Source organism: Primulina eburnea, chromosome 7 (genome assembly GCF_022965805.1).
Source record: "Primulina eburnea isolate SZY01 chromosome 7, ASM2296580v1, whole genome shotgun sequence".
Classification (NCBI taxonomy): domain Eukaryota; kingdom Viridiplantae; phylum Streptophyta; class Magnoliopsida; order Lamiales; family Gesneriaceae; genus Primulina; species Primulina eburnea.
The window spans coordinates 8,243,715-8,264,226 of NC_133107.1; the positions used below are offsets into that span (position 1 = coordinate 8,243,715).

The window sequence follows — 20,512 nt, forward strand, 5'->3', positions numbered from 1 at the left end:
ATAAAATAAAAAATTCCCAACTAATTGTGGCACCTAATTCTTTGATTTATTAGCATATTTAAAATTATCAAAATTCATTGAAAATTAAACTATAGTTTTCTTGCAATATATTTAGTAACGAGGATTAAACACAATGTGTTTTATGCGTAAGAAGTGTTTCAAAAATTGTTCTATAAAAATAATTTATAACCACTACTACTTTATAATCAAACGTTTTACTTAAAATGATAAAACATTCGATACCACTTCATCAATATGGTAAAATATAATCAAAAGTAAAAATTAAAATAAAATTTACAAGATTAAAGATCCAAGTTTGTTATTTAGAAGACCAATCTCAGAAGATGCCAACCTAGAGAATCATTTTATAAGTTTTTTTCTAATAAGAATCGTTTTATTATATATAATTTCTATTTTCCATGACATGGTTCAATGCAAAAATTTGTGTGATACGCTCTCACCGATCGTATTTTGTGAGACAGATATCTTATTTGAGTCATCCATGAAAAATTATTATTTGTTATTCTAAGAGTATTATTTTTTATTGTGAATATCGGTAGAGTTGATACGTCTCACAGATAACATATTGATACATATTGTATCATTTTTTACACAACTATATATATATATATACACAACTAATTGTGTGTGTGTGTGTGTGTGTATATATATATATATATATATATATATATATATATATATATTGTAAGCTAATTTTATCAGCTTTATTATGATCAAATTGATTTTGTGAGTTGTGTAAAAATCATTCCAGTTGAGCCATAAAAAATGAATGGATTTCGCTCAAAGCCTGTCAAAAACTGGCCGACGGGAAAATCAAGAGAATTGTTTTTTCTTTTTTATTCTTCCTTTTTTTAAAAAATAATAAAGCATCGTTACCTTTCCCAATGCTCAATCCTGTTCTTTTTTCTTATTTTATATTCTTTTTCAAGTAATTTTTCTTTTTCGTCCCTCCAAAATATTCAGACTTGTACATACATTTTTATTTTATTTTTTAGTAGAAAACTCACAATAGTTATTAAAAACTCACGATAGTTATCTATAACGAGGAACTTGCAAACTACGTCAATTAAGTAAATCAAACTGAGAAATTTTATATACATATATATAAACACGACGTAGTTTGGATTTTTTCAAAGCAACAATATTGGTTTAATACAAAATACTAATTGTTAATCTGTGTTATATATATATATATATATATATATATATATATATATACAAAATACTAATTGTTAATCTGTGTTATATATATATATATATATATATATATATAAACCAATATTGTTGCTTTGAAAAAATCCAAACTACGTCGTGTTTATAAATATATATATATATATATATATATATATATATATATATATATATATATATATATATATATAACACAGATTAACAATTAGTATTACACACACACACGCGGTCAAAGAATATTAAATATCAATACATTACAAGCTTAAAAGTGATTGGATCAATAGGACAAATCCAATTAACGTGGATTTCGTTGTCAATCGGTCGTTAATTACCTACGAGACAACGTTAAATGCCAAAGTACGAGTCATAATCATGTGATAATGAGCCATTATAAAATAATTAATGCCGTATTACGCCTTGTTTAACCCCAAAAAATTCATCATCGTCGAAGAAAAATCAATTAAAAAAGAATATAAAGACAAATTAAAGCTTTGCCAATCACATTCAATTACTTGTACTTTAACCTCACTAATTTTTTTTTTTTTAGACAAATCTATCTTGAGTTTTGTTAATTGTCCCACATCGATTGGATAAATAACCTGAGAGTTGTATATATGGACTTAGACAATCCTTCCTCCTTGAGCTAGCTTTTGGGATTGAGTTAGGTCCAAGTTCCAATCTTAACATGGTATCAGAGTCCGATGGATAAATAACCTGAGAGTTGTATATATGGGCTTGGACAATCCTCCCTCTTTGAACTAACTTTTGGGATTGAGTTAGGTCCAAGTTTCATAAATTTTAATCTTTTAAAGTATAACAAGTAAATTTTTTTTACTTTAGAAGACATGCAAATCATTTATTTACTAAATTAGTTGCCAACATAGATGAACAATTTTTTTTTACTTGAGGAGACATGCAAATCACTAATAATATTTTAAAGAATAACAACTAAACTAATTGTCAACATAAATTATCAAAATCGTAAATAAAAAAAATATAGAGTAGGTCTCTCGTGAGACGGGTCAATCATACCGATATTCACAATAAAAAGTAATACTCTTAACGTAAAATGTAATATTTTTTCATGGATGACCCAAATAAGAGATTTGTCTCACAAAATACGACCCGTGAGACCGTCTCACACAAGTTTGTCTGCTGAAAATATATTTGTTCTATGTTTTAAAATTTATTAAATTACTCAAATCCCTTGAAATTCCGAGTCTACCCTAGCCACTATGCAACAAAACTGATTAATATTCTAGGTAGAAACCTCAATGATTTAATTATTTTATTTCTATTTTTATTTTTATTTTTAAATAGAAACGTCCATGATGGATGTGAACCATCATGATGTTGATTTTGTGCTGCCAACACCATCCCAAATATTCCCCGAATAAGAATTAGACTCGTTTGTATGTTTCTTCATTATCAAATCTGATCATTAATTCTCTAGGGATACATCACTCGAGTAGACAAGCAAATCAAGCGGCTCATAGCTTACAATAAGCAAGCTAAGATTCACTCGTTTCGCGTTATAATCCCATTTGTTTGTTAAGTATTGGTTTTTCCTTCTTGGCTTCAAGAAATTGTACGAAATTAACAATATTCGAAATTAACACGAGTACCCTTTCTGTTTCAAAATAAAAAATAAAAAATATTGTTTGTTTTTCAATTTATACGATATTGAAAATATGGCTAATTTAATGATATGGCATGCCACAAAAGTTGGCAAATGCCTGATTTGGTGGAGAAAAGCTGTAAAAGGACAAAACCCTCATTACGTGGAAGCTAAGATTTGCATGTTTCTTTTAGTTTCAACTTGCCAGTGCAAGTTGAAGTACAAGATGCCGATATTTTCAGTAGGTAGCTGAATTTTGGTCACCATTGGCTGTATCTTTAAAAATTCATATCTAAAATTCGAAATACTTTTCTTTTTCAAAAATATAAAACCAAAGCAATATATGGCTACGACGAAGTGTACGATATCTGGTCCCTCGTGCATGGTCTCGGATATTTGAGTTTTTTTCTTTTGGTTTCTCAATTAGAACTTTCTCGAGCCACATCTTTTTTTTTTCTTTTCAAATAATGTATATACATATACACTAATACACTGCCAAAATATATTAAACATTTATACGAACATTTTTATGATGTTATTAGTGTATCTTGTCAATGTTTATTTTTCATCTAGATTTTTCTTAATTTTCTTTTGGAGCCACTAAAACCGCCGAATATGCTTATTTGGCACTAATTCTCTTTTCCGTGACTCATGTTGATGTATATTATTAAAATCTATTTAAGCAAAAATTTAAAAGAAAAAAAAAATGTGACATAATATTTCAAAATGAAATGAGAGGGAAAAAACTTCTTGTTTACTTTTGTTTTTACTTGTGTGGATTTTAATTTGTGTGATATGGGATTTATTCTTATCACATAATTCACATGAAAAAATGACTTTTTTACCCGTGATGAATAAGTAATGTTCAGTGGATTCGGATGAAAAAAATTATTAGATAAAAAATAAACTTCAACAATTTACATTACTAAATTAATCTCACTTCCTATACTGGCTTTTCCTTCCGGTGGGAATCCAAACATATCCATTTCATATTTATTTGTATTTTTGTTTGACTTCTTGAATCTTCTTAGAAGCAAACTTCATGAATACCCTCAAGTTGCCATAAAGAAACAACACTGATAAAGGGAGTGAATACTTATGTATATCCTTTGCTACTTTGTGGAGAACAGCTTGATGAAAGTTCTACACCACAGTTTTTAGTCAAATATATTTTTATGAGATATTTTTCTAAGAGTGACAATTATAAGTATTAATCAAATTTTATTCTATATTATGTTTATTAATTTGTCTATTTTGGGTTTTGACTTAGTAGTACCAAGTATTCAAAGTTTGGTTTTGATGCAGTGATTTTTATTCGATTTTAATCCTATTTTGACGAAGTCCTGACGAGACAACATAAAATGATGACGTGTCATTGAAAATGATGGTGTTTTCATCGTCATGTCATTACTTGGAACAAAATAGTTGAAAATTTAAAATTTAGTATACCAAAACCGAAGTTTAATAAGTTAATGTACCGAATGAGACAAGAATGGAATAAAATCTAATAATGAACAAGAAACTCCCTCTTGTAATATACAACCAATCAACTAAATAAAAGTGGGAATAATCATTTTCATCTATCTTTGGTTGTAACAAACATGATATAAATGATGAATGGGATAATACTTGTTTGAGTTTGTTGCCCATGCCATTGTGTTTCAAGAAATTATTAGATATGGGCTTGGCATTTGTGCTAGGAGCCTAGGAGTACCTAAAATATCAGAATTTGAAGAAAACCAATAATTTAATTTAGGGTAAATATCATGAATTCGTGTTTTAAATTACCCTTTTAATTTCCATCACATTCTGAAAAAGCGTATGACAACAAAAATTTATATTAGGAACATTCATTGGATATGAGAATCATAAAAACAACCGTAGAAGCCGAAATGATACTAAAAAGATTGTGATCAGTAAATCTCTTGTGAGACGATATCACGATTTTATTTAATGAGACGGATCGATATGATACATGTCTACCTTGAAAAATAATATTTTTGGCAGAAAAATTAATATTTTTCATTAACTAAACCGAGTAGAAAATTCGTTTCGCAAAATTGATCGTTAGATGGTCTCAGAAAGTTTTTGTGAAAGACGATTGCACACACCCAAAATCTACACTTGCAAAGACCGACTCATCAAGAAATTAATCAGATTAATAAAAAAAATCAGTCGATGTTGTCAGATGGGTAAAATTCGACTGCCAGCATTGATGCCGGTGGATCTGGGCAGATCACACTAGCATAAACAAACAGAACAAACTGATGGATTAATGTAGGTATATCGGAAGGCAAAATACATAATTGGAGAAAATATTTATTCAATGAAAACAACATTAGCACTGCATTATTACACAAAAACTCGGACTCTTACACTTGCGAAAAACAAGAAAACCCCCTTGTTTTAATTTCGGTAAATTAGCTGGCAAAAAATATTTAAAGGAATCATGGATTCCACATTTTATTGAGATTTTATTTTTGCATTTCTAGATGACTTTTATGATGTGCCTTAAAAATAGATATTTATTGTATGGAATGATTTATACCATCAGGGAAAATATCTATAAAATAGGCCATATTTTCAGTTGGATTCCTATAAACACATTTTATTTCCTTGATTATAGATGGAGAGAATCACGGAAGATTGTGATGCCGAAATAAATAGGGAAACATGATCAATCAAAGGGGCGCGGCGCCGAATAGAGAACATGGAGCTACAACATACAAATCTTCTTGAAGGAATCGTTTCACGGTTTGGACGTGGTTGCAGATCTAAGGAGGAAACTCTCTGACAAGAGTGTTCTTCGGGTTCTGGTGTATGAAACATATGTTTCGGTGTAACACCTAGTTTTGGGGTTAAAAAGTTATTTGATTGTTATTTAATTCCTCGGTGTGTCGAGGAATTTAGATTTAGTTATTTTTCAATTTACATAATTTTCTAGTGAATTTGTTGCCTTTAGGAATCACACAAGTATTCGTACTTGTGCATAATTGAATTCTGGTTTCTGGTTAATTTATTTAATTTATTCGTAACTTTGATCAATCAATTTCCGTTGCAGTGTTGTGTGACAGTGTTCCCAACACCGTAACACAACACCAAAATTATGATTCATATTTAATCATTATTTCCTGAGAACTTATGCGCTACAGCCGCTACAAGTATAATCAGGGAACAAATTTATTCCACAAATATTTATCTATCTAACATTGCTTTATATTCATACTAATGCATTTGCATCAATATAAAGACTTTGAGTAATGTGATAACACAATTGTCAGTGATCATGAAACACATTTCTTAATGGCTGTAATATCTAAATTAGTTCCTAGTCGACGAGCTCTCAAAAAATAGGATATTGACGAGCTCACTCGAGACTAGTATTTGTGATATGTCATTGCTACGTTTCATGAGCATAGATGTAGCCACACACTTAAATACGTGCTTATATGGGATAAGTATATTGAATTACCTTCGTCATAAATTCTTTTAAGTAGTTGCCACTAATCGAGTAGAGAATTTATAATTTCACTTGTACGTGAATCATTAATCCTCACGATCCGATACACCGCTGTAACTCTATTCACCGAACACTGCATTATGACTTGCTTTCGGACAACCTGAGGGTCACTAGTTGTCAAGTTCGGTGCATGTATTGTAAATTGGATAGCTTGTGCATTGTTATGAATTCAGCCGCATTATATTACTGGATGTTGCTATGTGTTCAGTCAAGTGAATATTTCTAAGATTATTTTTTTAAAGTAGAATGTGTGTTTTAGAAAAAATAAAAATAAAAATTAGTTTCTCTAGTTATATACAATGAGATACAACACTTTGGAACGTATGCATAACTATTGGATTTATATTGGGATCTCAACAAACCAATATCCCAAAATACGATCGGGACATATGAGATGAAAAGATCGTGCAACATGTTAATTGTAGTTGAAGGTTCTTCTAGTAATAGGCTCTAATCACGATTCAATGGGTTAAACAAAAACGAATTCGACTATTAATAATTAAAAGAGTTTGATAAATTAATAGGGACAATAATAGTATGCCCACAAAAGATTAAATGTCTTTAATCTAAAATCACTGGCATCATAAACACACATCACTACATTTTTTACAAGCATAAATAAATGTTGCTTAGATTATCGGCGCATGGGCATGGACTACGGTTCATGCTGGACCATCTTAACGATTTACGACAAGTAGTGGTGCATGGGTAGGAACTAAGGCTCATATTAGTTCAGCCTAATAGCTCACGTTCGTTACAATTTTAGAACAACTTATCTAAATTTTTTGGACTCTCAAACCATATATCGCAAAACTAATTATGCACCAATAAATATCAAATTAGTAATAAAATCACCACAATAGCTAAGCTAGAATCTCATTGTTGTGTACTATAGCTTGGTACAACTACATAGACTGTTATATTTCCTGATCTTATGTTAAAAATTAAAAGCATAATTTTCCACGTGTAATTTTTTTTTAATCTGTAAAATATATTAATAAAAAAAGAGAGCCGTAGCGTGTGTAATTTTCTAGTTGGAGAAAAGGTTGTAGAAGCTTGCACATTTATTACATGACAACAACATTGACACTGCATCATTACATGCACACTCGGACTCTTACACTTGCAACAAAACAAAACAAAAAGCCTTTTACCAGCGCCGATAAAACCTAACAAAATGATGGAATCTTGCAGGAATTTCGGCAAGTAAGCAGGCAAAATGCATAATCGGAGAACAAATTCATCCGGTGACAACAATATTACTGCATCATTACGAACACATTCAAACTCTGACGCTTGGGAAAAACAAGAAACATGAACAGACCAACTTACGGAAATTTATTATTACATGCATGATCACGAACAGACGGAGAAGGGCTGCCATCCTTCAATCAGTGCAGCAGCGGTACATAACATACTGATCCATCGTCTTCCCGCATTCGGAGCAAACGATACGCTCAGTTATGTATCCGGCATGCCCTGGCAGAATTAGGCGATTGCAGTGATGCTCTGTGCGCACACCTCGTAATTCCTCGTCCAGAATACTCACAAACATGTCAGCATTTTCTATCCTCGGGGTCCACTGAGTGTGATTGTTCATAACGTCCAGCAAAACTTGGTTTTTTCCTTTTGTCATCTCGTTGTTGCCTCGGCTAAAAACAGCCCACCCCATTTCGCTGCCGTCGAAAGTGAGCATGTTCAGGATCTCCTGCATCACGACGTCGGATTCCAAAGACGTCCCGAGTTGTTTCTTGGAGTTCAACATGCTCATTAGTCTTGTCCAGAAGAACCAGATGTCCTCGTTGTTGGTGTCTCGAGAGAATGTTTGGCTTATATTCTCTCTCTCGATCACCTCGTGGCACCGGCGGACTTTTTCTTTGGGGTTACTTTTGCCAACATAGAGCATTTCCAGCTGGATGCTCAGTGTGTTGGCTGCTGCGCGGGTGGATTGCGCGAATCTACGGATCCATTCGATGTCCTCTCCCCCGTATAGGCATATAAACTTGTTGTCCCTCATCTGTAAATGAATTAGAATTGTTAAAAAAACAAATTTCAGGATTTTTCTGATTAGAGTGGTTGAATCAGTGTTGGTAAAGGGCTGCTTACCCAATCTGTAAAACGTGGATCTATGGCATCCGCAAGTAATTCCAGGTTCCAGGTGCTTTCTGCCCACAGAGCCATTTCTCTTTCCTTAGTAAAAGGGAAGCCATTGCTCCCCCAAATCCACATCATCGGTAAGGCGTCAATATTCGATAGTTTTGCTTGTGGATCCAGGACAACTAGCATTGGCCTGTGTACAAAATTCCAGACCTCTCGGATGTATCTTATGGCCACTGGCTCAATTAATGAAGGCTGCTCCAGTGAATGCCAAGGCATCAAGTTTCGTAGGTTGTGGAAGTCCGTATCCTGAAATGAGGCCATTGAAGTTGAAGACTCGACTATGGGGAGCCAAAGAACCTCGTATTCTTGCCTCGTTGGGTGTTGGTTGTAAATCGAATGGAGAATGTTTAGCTCTTCACGAGGAATGTTGAGGTCAGTAATCAACAATAGTACATGCTTGGACCTCAATACCTCGAGTTTCTCCTGTCAGTTCAAGATATCAAGAAATTCATAGTCATTTAAAGGCTGTTTGGGAAGATCACGAAAATATGTCAACCGAAAACCATGAACTTACATTAGTCTTTTTGTAACCATGAAAGAGTGGCTTCTGATCTTCTCTAGCACGAAACATCGCCCTGAATACCTTCATGTTATCGATGTGCACTGCCTCCATGAGTTTCTTGAATGCAATGTAGGCATCTTCTCCTCTCTTCCTCTCTGCCGAATAATAAGATCAACATATATATCTGGAATCTGTTCCATTATATGTGTTGTACACTGGTATATATTGAGTTGAAAGTAAAACTCACCAATTAAGTCCTTGCAGATCTTCAATTGTTTTTGCAAGTGATCCAACATTACTGAAAGCTTATAAGCCATGTTTAATATGTCCCAGGACTCGGAATTTGAAGTGAGGTACCTGATCAACCACAAATACATAGTTTTTGTTGATCTTGTTGATCAATGTTAATAAAAATACTGCTTGCAAAAGAAAAGAGAGATTGCTTGAAGTTTAGTTTAACTATTGCCCTTCGATGTATAATGTAAAATATCTATTAAAGCGAGATGTATATATGCATACTCGTGACCGCTGGCAGTGAGGTTCAGAAGTAAAGAGGCACATGCAAGAAGACTCCTTATGATCCAGTATACAGTTGAAGGAATATGGGCAGTAGCAGCTGCCATCTCTCCCGACTCATGGCTTATGTACTGAGAGGGAAGCTCCTTGAATTCTATCAGACAGTTAGTTCCCTCCAGAGCTGTGGATAAAAGCTTGAAAACAGACTCGAACTTCTTTCTTAAATCAGTGGACTGCTGCATTGTCTCTGGCAAATCTTTGAGACTTGCGATGTTCTTTGCGAGTGGATCTTTTGTCTGATGCTGTACGACTAGCCAAAACTCACCATAGTTGATGGCGAAAGCAGCAAATACGATGACAACTTTGGCGTCCCACGAGTAGTTCGACAGAGTTTTGAGGAAGTCCATTGTTACGGAATGCGCTTCGGCTCCAGCAGCACATTTGCAAACTATCTGTAGCGTCATAAACACATTATTTCGGGTTTTACAAGCATAAATAAATGTTGATCAGATTTTCTGATATACATATATACCTCACTGCAAATCTTATTGATGGGAAGTGCCAGTGCTTTAACAATATCTGAGTCCCTGTAAGAACTGTCGTAGGCATTGTCATCCAACATAGAAATGTGGTACCTTTTATCATCCAACGTAGAACTGTGGTGTGCTTTGTCTTCCTTTGTATCAAAGTGATGTTGAACTTGATTTCCCTGAATCTGCATAAAACATTAAAAAAAATTAACACTTTCCAAGTGATAGGAAACTCAGTACTTGGACTAAAAATCAAGAATCGTGACATATGGAAAGCATGGCCCCGTACAGGAGTAATACTGTGATCAGTAGTAGTCAAGGGCTTCGTGAGACGAAAGATATCCTCGACTATAGCAAGAACAGGCTTCACGTCAAAATCTTCATAGCCCAAAGTATGAGTGGCCACAATTTGCTTGCTCAGTGCGCTCTCATCTGAAGATAAGGAGAGGCGATTTGGGTTTGGCTTTAACATCATCTGACGGCCCTTAACATTAACTGGTGCACGTGGTACAGGGAGAGCATTGTAAGTGTCATGATCCATTTCATGGCTCTGCTTCAGGTTAGGATCAATTGTGAAATTCTGCACCAAACCTCCATGCAAAACTGGATCTTTTGAAGGCAACACCGTTTCAGTGATCAGTGGGCGACTCTTAGTTATCGGAGGCAACACTTGATAGTTCGCCATATCAGGATGCAGTATTTTGGAAAAGATATGTTTGTGTTGACTGAAAATTGCTTGTGTGAATGTGTGATATTCAGGGCTTTCCTCCAGGCTTTATATAGATGAGCATTATGGGATCTTCCTTGAACAGAGAAAGTACAATACTGGGATAATAAAGCTAAGTTCCTTGCTTCCATTGTGTTCTCAATCTTATAGGATCCCATATCTTTTTCTTCAGAGTAAAAAGATCGCTACTTTTTTTAGTTCAGAATATTTAGGACACATTTTTTATTAATCAAAGAATTCATGTGATGTGTTATTTTGATCTTACTTATCTTCTCCTTGCATATTTTTTCTGCAAAAGCATGCAGTTTCTTGCTTCAAGTATTGTGATCAAGTTTTATGAGTATTTTTTAAATATAAACACTCGTCCCCCTGTCTTGTTTCTTGAATTCCAGGATCCGCCCCCATCCTATCCCTAAGTCCCGCGGGGAAGGATCCACGAAATTCATTGAGGCGAGGCAAGAGGAAACTAGCAGGGCAACATATGAATTTTCAGAAAAATTACATATGAAATCTTAAAATTTTCTTAGTTCAAGGGCTAACTACTCCCAGCATGGGATAAGCTAACCTATAGCATTTAGTGCATGTAAGCATATCACAAATCTGGTGTATATTTACAGCAATTTAAATGTTTTACATGTATATAATACCATTAAAACCCAAACAACAAGAAGATCTCGACCTCGGTTTGATCGGAATGTTTGTCTTCAACCGACCTGTTGCTTGCTGTATAAGAAAGTATATACCTGTGATGTCATGGATCTCACACCAGCAAACCTCAGGTGTGAAAGTTTAATAATATGATTGTAAATCAACATCGGATAACGATGGATTCTTACATACTTATGTTCCTCAAAGTGTCCTGCTTCCTTTCTTCATGCTTTGGTTCATGAACAGTACCAAAGTGCAAAAGTTCTTAAAGCGAGTGTTCAAAGCACATTATGTTTTTGGCTCTCACTTTTGCACATGTCCTGCAAATCAGATAGTAAGTATATACTCATTTTCATCTTTCATTTATAAGTGTGGTTTCCACAACACAATAAACTCCTCGTTTTAAGATAACTTATAGTCAGATATGCGATAAAATCATAATTTGTATGAAATAAAACCGGTTGGTATTAATAACATAATAATATTATTTTTTAAAATATTAATAATAGTATTATTATTGATATTGATATTAATAATGACAGATAATAATAAGTTTTATTTGGGGAATCTCGAACCCACCATGTCCATTTCAGGCTCGTTAATATTTTTGAAATGAAGATGTGATGGAGATATACATTTGATCATCACAATTTAGGGTTCAGAGATTTTTCGAACTCGAAAAATGAGAATCAGGACAAGTATGAGGATAATGATAAAATTTTAAGATTGAAATTGGGATGACAAACTAATCCCCTCGCTCATTTCATTGCCATCCCTGCTGAGGCCATCTCCAAAGCACCATTTTGGTGCAGCCTTTATATCTCCAATGGGGCTGTGCTATTCTGGCACATATTCTTTTTTTTAAAATAAATTTTTAATTTTTTACTTATATTTATTATGAATATTTGTATTTAAATTATAAATAGTATTTATTAATATGAATATTTGTATTCAAATTATAAATAGTATTTAAATAATAATATAATATTTATTTTATTATTTAAATAATTAATTATTTAATCATAAAATTTATAAATTAATAATTGTTGATTCTTAAAATATTTCTTTATTTACTTTAATTATTAATATTTAAAAACTAATTTGTTTTTATGATTTTTTAAAAAATAATTTAATAAAATAAAAAAAATACAACGAAACTGCGTTATTGTGCCAAAATATTTAAATTTATTAACAATAAAATATTAGTCATAATTAAAATATATTAAATAAAATATAATAATTAATATATATAAAATAAAAAGAATATTTCGAGATTATTTTTTTGGTGTAAGATTTAAATTAAATGGGTTGAAGATGAATGTTGTATATGTTGCAGGAATCGTACTATTTTAGTGTAAAATTTGCACCAATGAAGACGGCGTGAGAAATCATATGAGGAGTCAAATGCCAATTATACTGGTTAATCTCTGATTTCATTTGCTTAATGGGGCAAATGTTGTATAAGTTTGAGTTTTGGGGGGCAAATTGTTATTATCTGCTCGCTCCCATTCCATTTACGTTTTGAGGGTTCCTTTTCCTTTTTAGCGGCCGTTCTTTTGATTTCATAAACCCTAGCTTGGTTTCGAATCGTTTATATTCACTGTTAATTTTCCCAAATAGCTTGTTTATTGCTTTGGATTATTGAAAAAATTATTTATTTCTATGCATTTCTTGCTTCTTGCGAGCTTGATTGATTTGTTGATTTTATTTGCGCTTAATCCGTATCTTTTCTTGAGGTTTCTGTCCAGATCCGAATCTTTCTAAGACTGTATTTTAGGGTTTAGGTTAGAGTGTAATATATAGCTTGCAAAAATGGGTCGAGATTGATAAATTCCTTTTTTTTTATCTTCTGCTGGAGTCATTTACGAAGTATTTTTCGAGTTCCTTAGTTCTTTGTCATATGTCGTTGATGTGTGGAATTGCAAGTATAGAAAAGATGATTCATATGTTTTTATGCAGAAAGTAGCTTCTTGTGAAGCCATGTATGTTTAGAGGTTCTTGCAATGGTTGTTGATACTTTCTTATGCTTGCCGAGCAGTGACGGCTTCTCCTTCTTCAATCACGTCAATCATCTCTCTCATGTCGACTAAGAGATGCTGATAGAAGACGCCATTGAAAGATATGATGGAAGTGATTGAAGTAGGAGAGACAGTGGATGAATGAGTTTTCATTCTTCACTCTGCAGGATGTGATGTATTAGACACACATGAGATAGTTTATGCTTCATTCTCCAGCTTCATAGGTTGCAGTGTAATATAGCTTGAAAATATGGTTTGCGATTGAAATATTCCTAATTTATTTATTTCCATCGGTGTCATTCATAAGCATTTTTCGAATTTCTTAGTTCTTTTTCATATGTCGATGTGTTGAATTGCAAGTATAGAAAAAATGATCCACGACAACCCAAACTAATTAATCCATATGTTTTATGCAGAAAGTAGCATCTTGTGAAGCCAAGTATGTTTAGAGGTTCTTTCTATGGTTGCTGATATTTTCTTATGCTCGTGGAGGAGTAATGGCTTCTCCTCCTTCAATCACTTCGACCATCTCTCTCATGAATGGGTTTTCATTCTTCACTCTGCAAGTTGTGATGTATTCGACATTCAAGTTACTGCAGAAAAAATGGGATAGTTTATGCTCTGTTCTCCAGCTTCGGCCAGCAAATGAGGCCTACAGCTCAGGGTTGGGGCTCAATACTTCCCAGGTTCGAAATTTTATGCACCGGATATCGAGTTGAAAACTTTTCGGATTTTTCGTTGTTTGCATGTGGAGATGACTAATTTTTCAGTGGAATTATGCAACCCATTCACTTATTGTGAAGACCATCCAGTTCTCGAGGGCTACAAATTTATGTGGTACTTCATCACTCTCAAATATGTATCTATGATCTACTTCAGCTTCATACAACGAGTAGGCTTATTCTTCTTGGACTATTTACCTTAACTTATATCACCAAAACTATACAAAAGTCAAAAGGTACAAATTTATATCACAATGGAAGATTAAGACAAACAAATGGCCGCGTGACAAAATTAAGTTAAAGGGTGTTTTTCCTCAAACGTTAAATTAATTAGATTTAGACTAAATAAGAACAAAAATAATAATATTGAGAACTCGGAAATTTATATAATTTTGCCTTTTGGCCTGCTCTATATATAGAAATGACAAAAAGACTCATAATAAACAAGAGGTGTAGCGCCCTTACTCGAGTCATTGTTAAACAGACTAATAAACATATAAAATTAAATTTGATAACAATAATTAAACAACGGAAACCAAATAATTTAATCATCTTACAACACTAACAAACGAAAACTGAACAATAATCTTAGTCTTAACGTTAATACCATGTGATGAGCTCAAGATCGAGATAGTCCATGGTCGTTACATTATAATAATTCATCCATATGTTAATTACGTTACCCTGACATCCAATGCCACAAACGAGCTATAATAAAATCTGGATCCAAGTGAGATGAGAGGATTACAATGCCAAAAACTGTAATACCTTGTAACAGATAAAGACCATTATGCAATTTTTCCTAGAGCACCATAGAAGCTCCCTTTTTAACTCTCAAAACTCCATCAGCTGTGGAATACTTAAATATCATCTAAAATCCTGACACTTCCATCAAACATCTGAACTCTAGTTATTCCAACACCAATATTTCCACAAGACATTATTCCCCATAAAAACAATTCTCTCATTAATACATTGATAATCAGCATGACAATCTCCATTGAGAACGTGTATTTATGACATTTAGTATAAAACGTCCAAATTTTGCCTATGCAAATACCAAACATAAGTGAAACATCACTCTCATCATTAAAATGTCTTACCTTTTAGCATTACCATCAATTGTGTGAGGGTCAAAGAACATAAATGCCATCCAAGCAGAGTGGCGAGTTGGGGAGCAGTTGGATCCTCCTATCGACCAGTATTTGGCCCAGGTTTCTATGTGGAACAGCCGGCAGAGAGCAGTCAGCTGCTCAGCAATGAGCATTCGTGAGAGAGCCCCCTTGGGATCTCATCCCCTCTCTCTAAATGGCAAGGGTAAGCCAAGACATCGGGGAACAACATTCGGATAGGGTGAAGTGGAAGAAACAAGTGTATATATATAGTAGATGTCAAGTGGCTAAGACAAGTGACTGTCCAGCAAAGATGAGATGAGAAGTGTCCGAGAAGATGGCACCTCGACCAAGTACATGCATGAACTATTTATATGCTACGTCACATCATTGTACGAGAATTTTCTGTTGTACCAGGAAATCACATCGGTTAGGATTTTGTTTTTTGTGCAGATTTTGCTATATGACAAATCCCTTGAAGCATGAAAAGTAAATATGTACAATAGGGGATAACCCCTTGAAATTACCGTTATGTTTATCAAGTGTAAAAATTAGGATTTTAGCAGGGGGTTTAAACAGGGAAAGTTCGACACTACCTGTGGGGGTAGTGTCTCCACAGGATCTGGGCCATTGATTTTAAAGAAATTGGTGGACTCCATGTATGTGTGTATAAATCTAGGTCTTCGATCTTTTCATGGAGCAGTACCCCACAAGGTAGGATAAAATCTTTCGTTTAAACAATATCTTATACCATAAAAATGCTTGGTTATTCGTTTGATCAATTTTTTTTTATATAAAAAATTATTTATTTTTTTTAACGGATTATCCTCGTTTCAAATCTCACGTGGCACATATATAAACGGTGACCCACGTTCGATGTCACATCATTAATTTTTGACAACATGTCATTATTTGTTGGTGTTGTATCGATGAAAAGGGATTAAAATTAGAGGAAAAAATTGCAAACACAGACAAAAAAAAAAATTTACTTCTCATAGGAGAGAATATAATTTTCCCTTTCATAGTAATAAAAACGCATTTCATTAAATTTTCATACCATAAGTAATTTGATAAGTTTTTCATTTTATAAATATTCTAAAAAATATCTATTATAATATTAAAGTTAGATATCTATCGGTCCACGGTATTACATTTTTATGTTGCCTCTGTCGATTTTTATAATCATATTACCTCTTATTTTTATTAGTAGGTCTCTTGTGAGACGGTCTCACGAATATTTATCTATGAAACGAGTCAACCCTACCGATATTAACAATAAAAAGTAATACTCTTAGCATAAAAAGTAGTAGTTTTTCATGGATGACCCAAATAAGATATTTGTCTAATAAAATATAACCCGTGAGACCGTCTTGAACAAGTTTTTGTTCATTTTTATTTAAATTATAAAATTATCTTTATTCTACAATTTAATTACAGAAATCATTGATTCAAAAATAAATAATAAATAAAAAAAATCACAATTGAAGAAAGCATACAGCGCGTGCTCTACAACCTAATTAAATGATGAAACAAAAATAAATTAAAAACAAAACCATGATTAGGAGAGCTATTATAAAAGAATAGATGGACGAAAAATTTAATGTGTAATTATATTTGTATTTTTAATTAATATTTTAAAATCCGAAGAGAATATTCAAATTATAATTAAAAAGAGTCATTTGAGGGTACCTAAGCAATTTATTTTTCCCAATTGGAGCCAATGTTGTATAAGTGGGATTTTTAAGGGGGTATTTTGAATTTGCACGACCTTCTTTAATTTCACATTTTCTTCTTCCTTCGTTTCTTTGTTCCCAAGACATTACACTATCTGTAAAAAGCCCTCTCTTCCCCTCTCCATCTTGCGCTTGGATCTCCATTTGTTGTGAGTTTCTTGATTCATCTTCGTTGATTCGAGTTGTTTATGTTTACTGTTAATGTATCGTTTTGATTTGTCTTTCAGTAATGTTATGATTCTTTTGATTGCTTGTTTTTATTTTGAATAGATTGTTTGGGAAGAGAATTTGGTAGATATGAAGACAGAGGGTCAATTAGCTGGTGGATTCAGCTTCGAGAACTGCCGGAGGAACGATATGCTTGTGCAAAAGGGTTTGAAGCAACCCTCGTTTCTTAAGACAGGAACAACAATCGTGGGTTTGATATTTCAGGTACATTGATTTACGTATTTTGGGTTTCTTTCAGCTCCGAATGGATGATGTTGTGGGTTTTATTTATTGATAGATAACTTGTGATGCTTCTATTGGGAGGTTTTCTCATGAGTTTCTTTTGTTAGATTTAGGCTTCAGTCCACTTTATATTCCGGGTTTCTTTTTATCTGTGTATATTTGGAATGAAAGTGTGGGATTTTCCGTGGGAGATTGGGTACCAGTAGGCATGGAACTATCCTTGGGCATGGAATTTAGTCCAGATTGAAAAGTGTAATTCTATCTTTTCTTCCAGTTGGTATTACTTAAGGAGCTTTTCATAGTAGCTTACAAGAAGACGGTGCAGTGATTTGAATAATTTTCTATTTATTGTTCCTGGTGATACATGGTGAGATTCTACCACTGATATCGAACTGAAAATGTAGTTATTCTGTCGATCTACGCCCTACGGTTGAATATCTTGAAAGATTTTGACGAAGGTTTGGTTTTTGTTGCAAATTTTTATGAACTACATGTGTCCGAATAATATTGATGTCCAATCATTTAAGTGATGATTCTAGGTTCAGAAGACGGAGAAATCAGTGAAATGTGTGGCAAAATGCTTTTGTTTACTCATGCTTGACTAATATCTATGTGATTCAGGATGGTGTCATTCTCGGAGCAGACACCCGGGCCACTGAAGGCCCCATTGTCGCTGACAAGAATTGCGAGAAGATTCATTACATGGCTCCCAATATTTACTGCTGTGGAGCTGGGACTGCAGCTGACACAGAGGCTGTTACCGGTATTATTAACATAACCGCATTCATGTTTTGCTCATTATATTCTAGCCTTTCCAATCAAATAGTTTCAAGTGCTTCATCTAATTAATTGTTTCTTTCATGATTTGTGCTATCCTAGACATGGTTAGCTCCCAGCTTAAGCTGCATCGGTATCATACTGGTCGTGAGTCCAGGGTTGTTACTGCCCTTACACTTTTGAAATCTCATCTTTTCAGGTGACTTTATATCCCGATACTCATCTTTTAAACACTATTATTTCTTTTTACGAGAAGACTATAATTTAGCATTCCACTTTTTTAATAAACAGCTACCAAGGATACGTGCAAGCAGCTTTGGTTCTTGGTGGAGTTGATTTGACTGGCCCCCATCTGCATACAGTGAGTTATTTTTCTTTACCTTGGGGATGTTGGTGTCTTACATCATTTTCATCATATGGTTACATAGCTAACATGTTGGTTGACTTGATAAATATCCAGATTTATCCTCATGGTTCTACCGACACCCTGCCCTTTGCTACCATGGGTTCTGGCTCCCTTGCTGCTATGGCTGTCTTTGAGTCTAAATATCGAGAAGGGATGACTGTAAGTTTCTTAATTTTCCTCATAGCACCACCCGAGCCTTTAGTTTTTGCAATTTCTGCACTCTGAGTGTACAATCAATTTTGCAGAAAGATGAAGGTGTAAAGTTGGTAGCTGAAGCCATTTGCTCTGGCATATTCAACGACTTGGGAAGTGGAAGTAACGTGGATATCTGCGTGATAACAAAGGTTTCATATTTTGATCCTTGAGACTGACGTTTAATTTTTAGTGAAATGATTCTGTATATGTTGTTTCAAGCAACTCCAACATGTCCTGTCTATACTTTCTTTTGTAGGGAAAGAAAGAGTATCTGAGAAACTATATGCTGCCAAATCCACGCACCTATATCAATGAGAAGGGTTATTCATTTACGAAAAAGACTGGTTAGTATTTTCATGTGGTACTCATTCTTTTGCTTCGTGTTAAATGCTCCTTTCCAAAGGTTTTCTGATGTTTTTCGTGCTTGCAGAGGTGTTGAAGACGAAGATAACTCCATTGAAGGAAATGGTGGAGGTTGTTGAAGTAGGAGAAGCGATGGAAGAATAAGTCCCCCTTCTTCTACTTCCAATTTGGCGAGTCCCTGTTTTGTAATGCACACAAAAGCCATGCCTGTGAACTGTGTTTTTATAGACTAGCCTCAAGTTGAAATGGCAACGGATCCTAATTCTCGTTCCGCAATATGGTATAAGCTTTATTCAAGATTACAAGTTGTGGGATTTTTGACATGGGTTCATTCCAGTATTAAAGTCTACCATCGCTAAGCTTCTCTTAGATCACATCTACCCGATCTTTTGCTTATACTAGATGCCAATCACATGTCATAAGATTTAAATTTATTCAAATACACACACACACACAAAATTTAAATCAATGTGCTTACATTAGCTTATTTTAATTCTTGTTATTATGCTGGTAGAATGAATTATTCAAATTTGAAATCTCTATTTTTTGAGTTAATTTCATAAGATAAAGATAAATTTAGAATCAAATTAATTTTTCTTAATCTCTAAATATAATTTTTATTTTCCGTATTTTATGATTAATTTTGTATTCAACATTATTAGAATTAATTTTACCATTTAATTAGATTACTCGTTGCTAATTGAATGGCCAAATTAATCAAACAAATAAGTTTGAGTCTCCGATTTGCCAGTTTAATAATTTAAACGTGATAAATAGATATAGATTTCTGAATTTATATTTTCGATCATTGAAGCATCTTCCTCGAGTTTTATATAAGATTTAAAACAAAGACTTTATAAAACAGTGAGAAAAACCAAGAATTTGTTGAACTGACGAGTGGAACAAATTAAGATTTTTTCCTTACCTTTCATCGCTTCGTTACGCATTTTTTATCGAGCAAGATTCCGGTCGGCGGTCCGGCGACAGAAATTTGGCAATGAGCATACAACCAATATGAATACTGGAAGATGGCCCCCAACTTTGATCTTGTTCTAAACAGACCCTCGACTTCAAAATTCACTTTCCCGCTATCCATTTGTCTCGTAAGCTCCATTCTGTGCCCCATTGAGAGCTTAACCTGGCTAACCATAAAGTGCACATTGGCGAACTTGGATTCACTTCTCATCAAAGAAAACGATTCCACGTAACGTGTGGCGATGAAGTTCTTTTCGTAGTAAAGATCCAAGATCGCGTAGCTGAAATCTACGTTCACCTTGGTGTTTGGATTGGAGAAGTTTGCTAG

At 33.8% G+C, this 20,512-nt stretch overlaps 2 protein-coding genes and 1 long non-coding RNA gene across 3 annotated transcripts; 2 read left to right on the top strand and 1 right to left on the bottom strand.

The window, feature by feature from the left end:
- Nucleotides 1-7,396: 7,396 nt before the first annotated feature.
- LOC140837115 (protein SIEVE ELEMENT OCCLUSION B-like) lies at nt 7,397-10,813 on the bottom strand. Its single transcript, XM_073203128.1, has 7 exons — nt 10,348-10,813; nt 10,061-10,243; nt 9,532-9,980; nt 9,260-9,369; nt 9,025-9,167; nt 8,457-8,933; nt 7,397-8,367 (listed from the first exon to the last, which is right to left on the bottom strand). The coding sequence occupies exons 1-7, from the start codon at nt 10,741-10,743 to the stop codon at nt 7,738-7,740; spliced, it is 2,388 nt and encodes a 795-aa protein (XP_073059229.1). The 5' UTR covers nt 10,744-10,813; the 3' UTR covers nt 7,397-7,737.
- A 2,068-nt stretch (nt 10,814-12,881) lies between these two features.
- LOC140837114 (uncharacterized) lies at nt 12,882-15,817 on the top strand. Its single transcript, XR_012119219.1, has 2 exons — nt 12,882-15,181; nt 15,332-15,817. It is a non-coding gene; the product is annotated as an uncharacterized lncRNA (long non-coding RNA).
- A 1,221-nt stretch (nt 15,818-17,038) lies between these two features.
- Nucleotides 17,039-19,578, top strand: LOC140837116 (proteasome subunit beta type-7-A). The gene is made up of 9 exons (XM_073203129.1): nt 17,039-17,167; nt 17,289-17,450; nt 18,090-18,231; nt 18,348-18,444; nt 18,537-18,606; nt 18,706-18,810; nt 18,897-18,995; nt 19,103-19,190; nt 19,277-19,578. Exons 2-9 carry the CDS (start codon nt 17,316-17,318, stop codon nt 19,351-19,353), a joined length of 813 nt encoding a protein of 270 aa, XP_073059230.1. The 5' UTR covers nt 17,039-17,167; nt 17,289-17,315; the 3' UTR covers nt 19,354-19,578.
- The last annotated feature ends 934 nt before the right edge of the window (nt 19,579-20,512 follow it).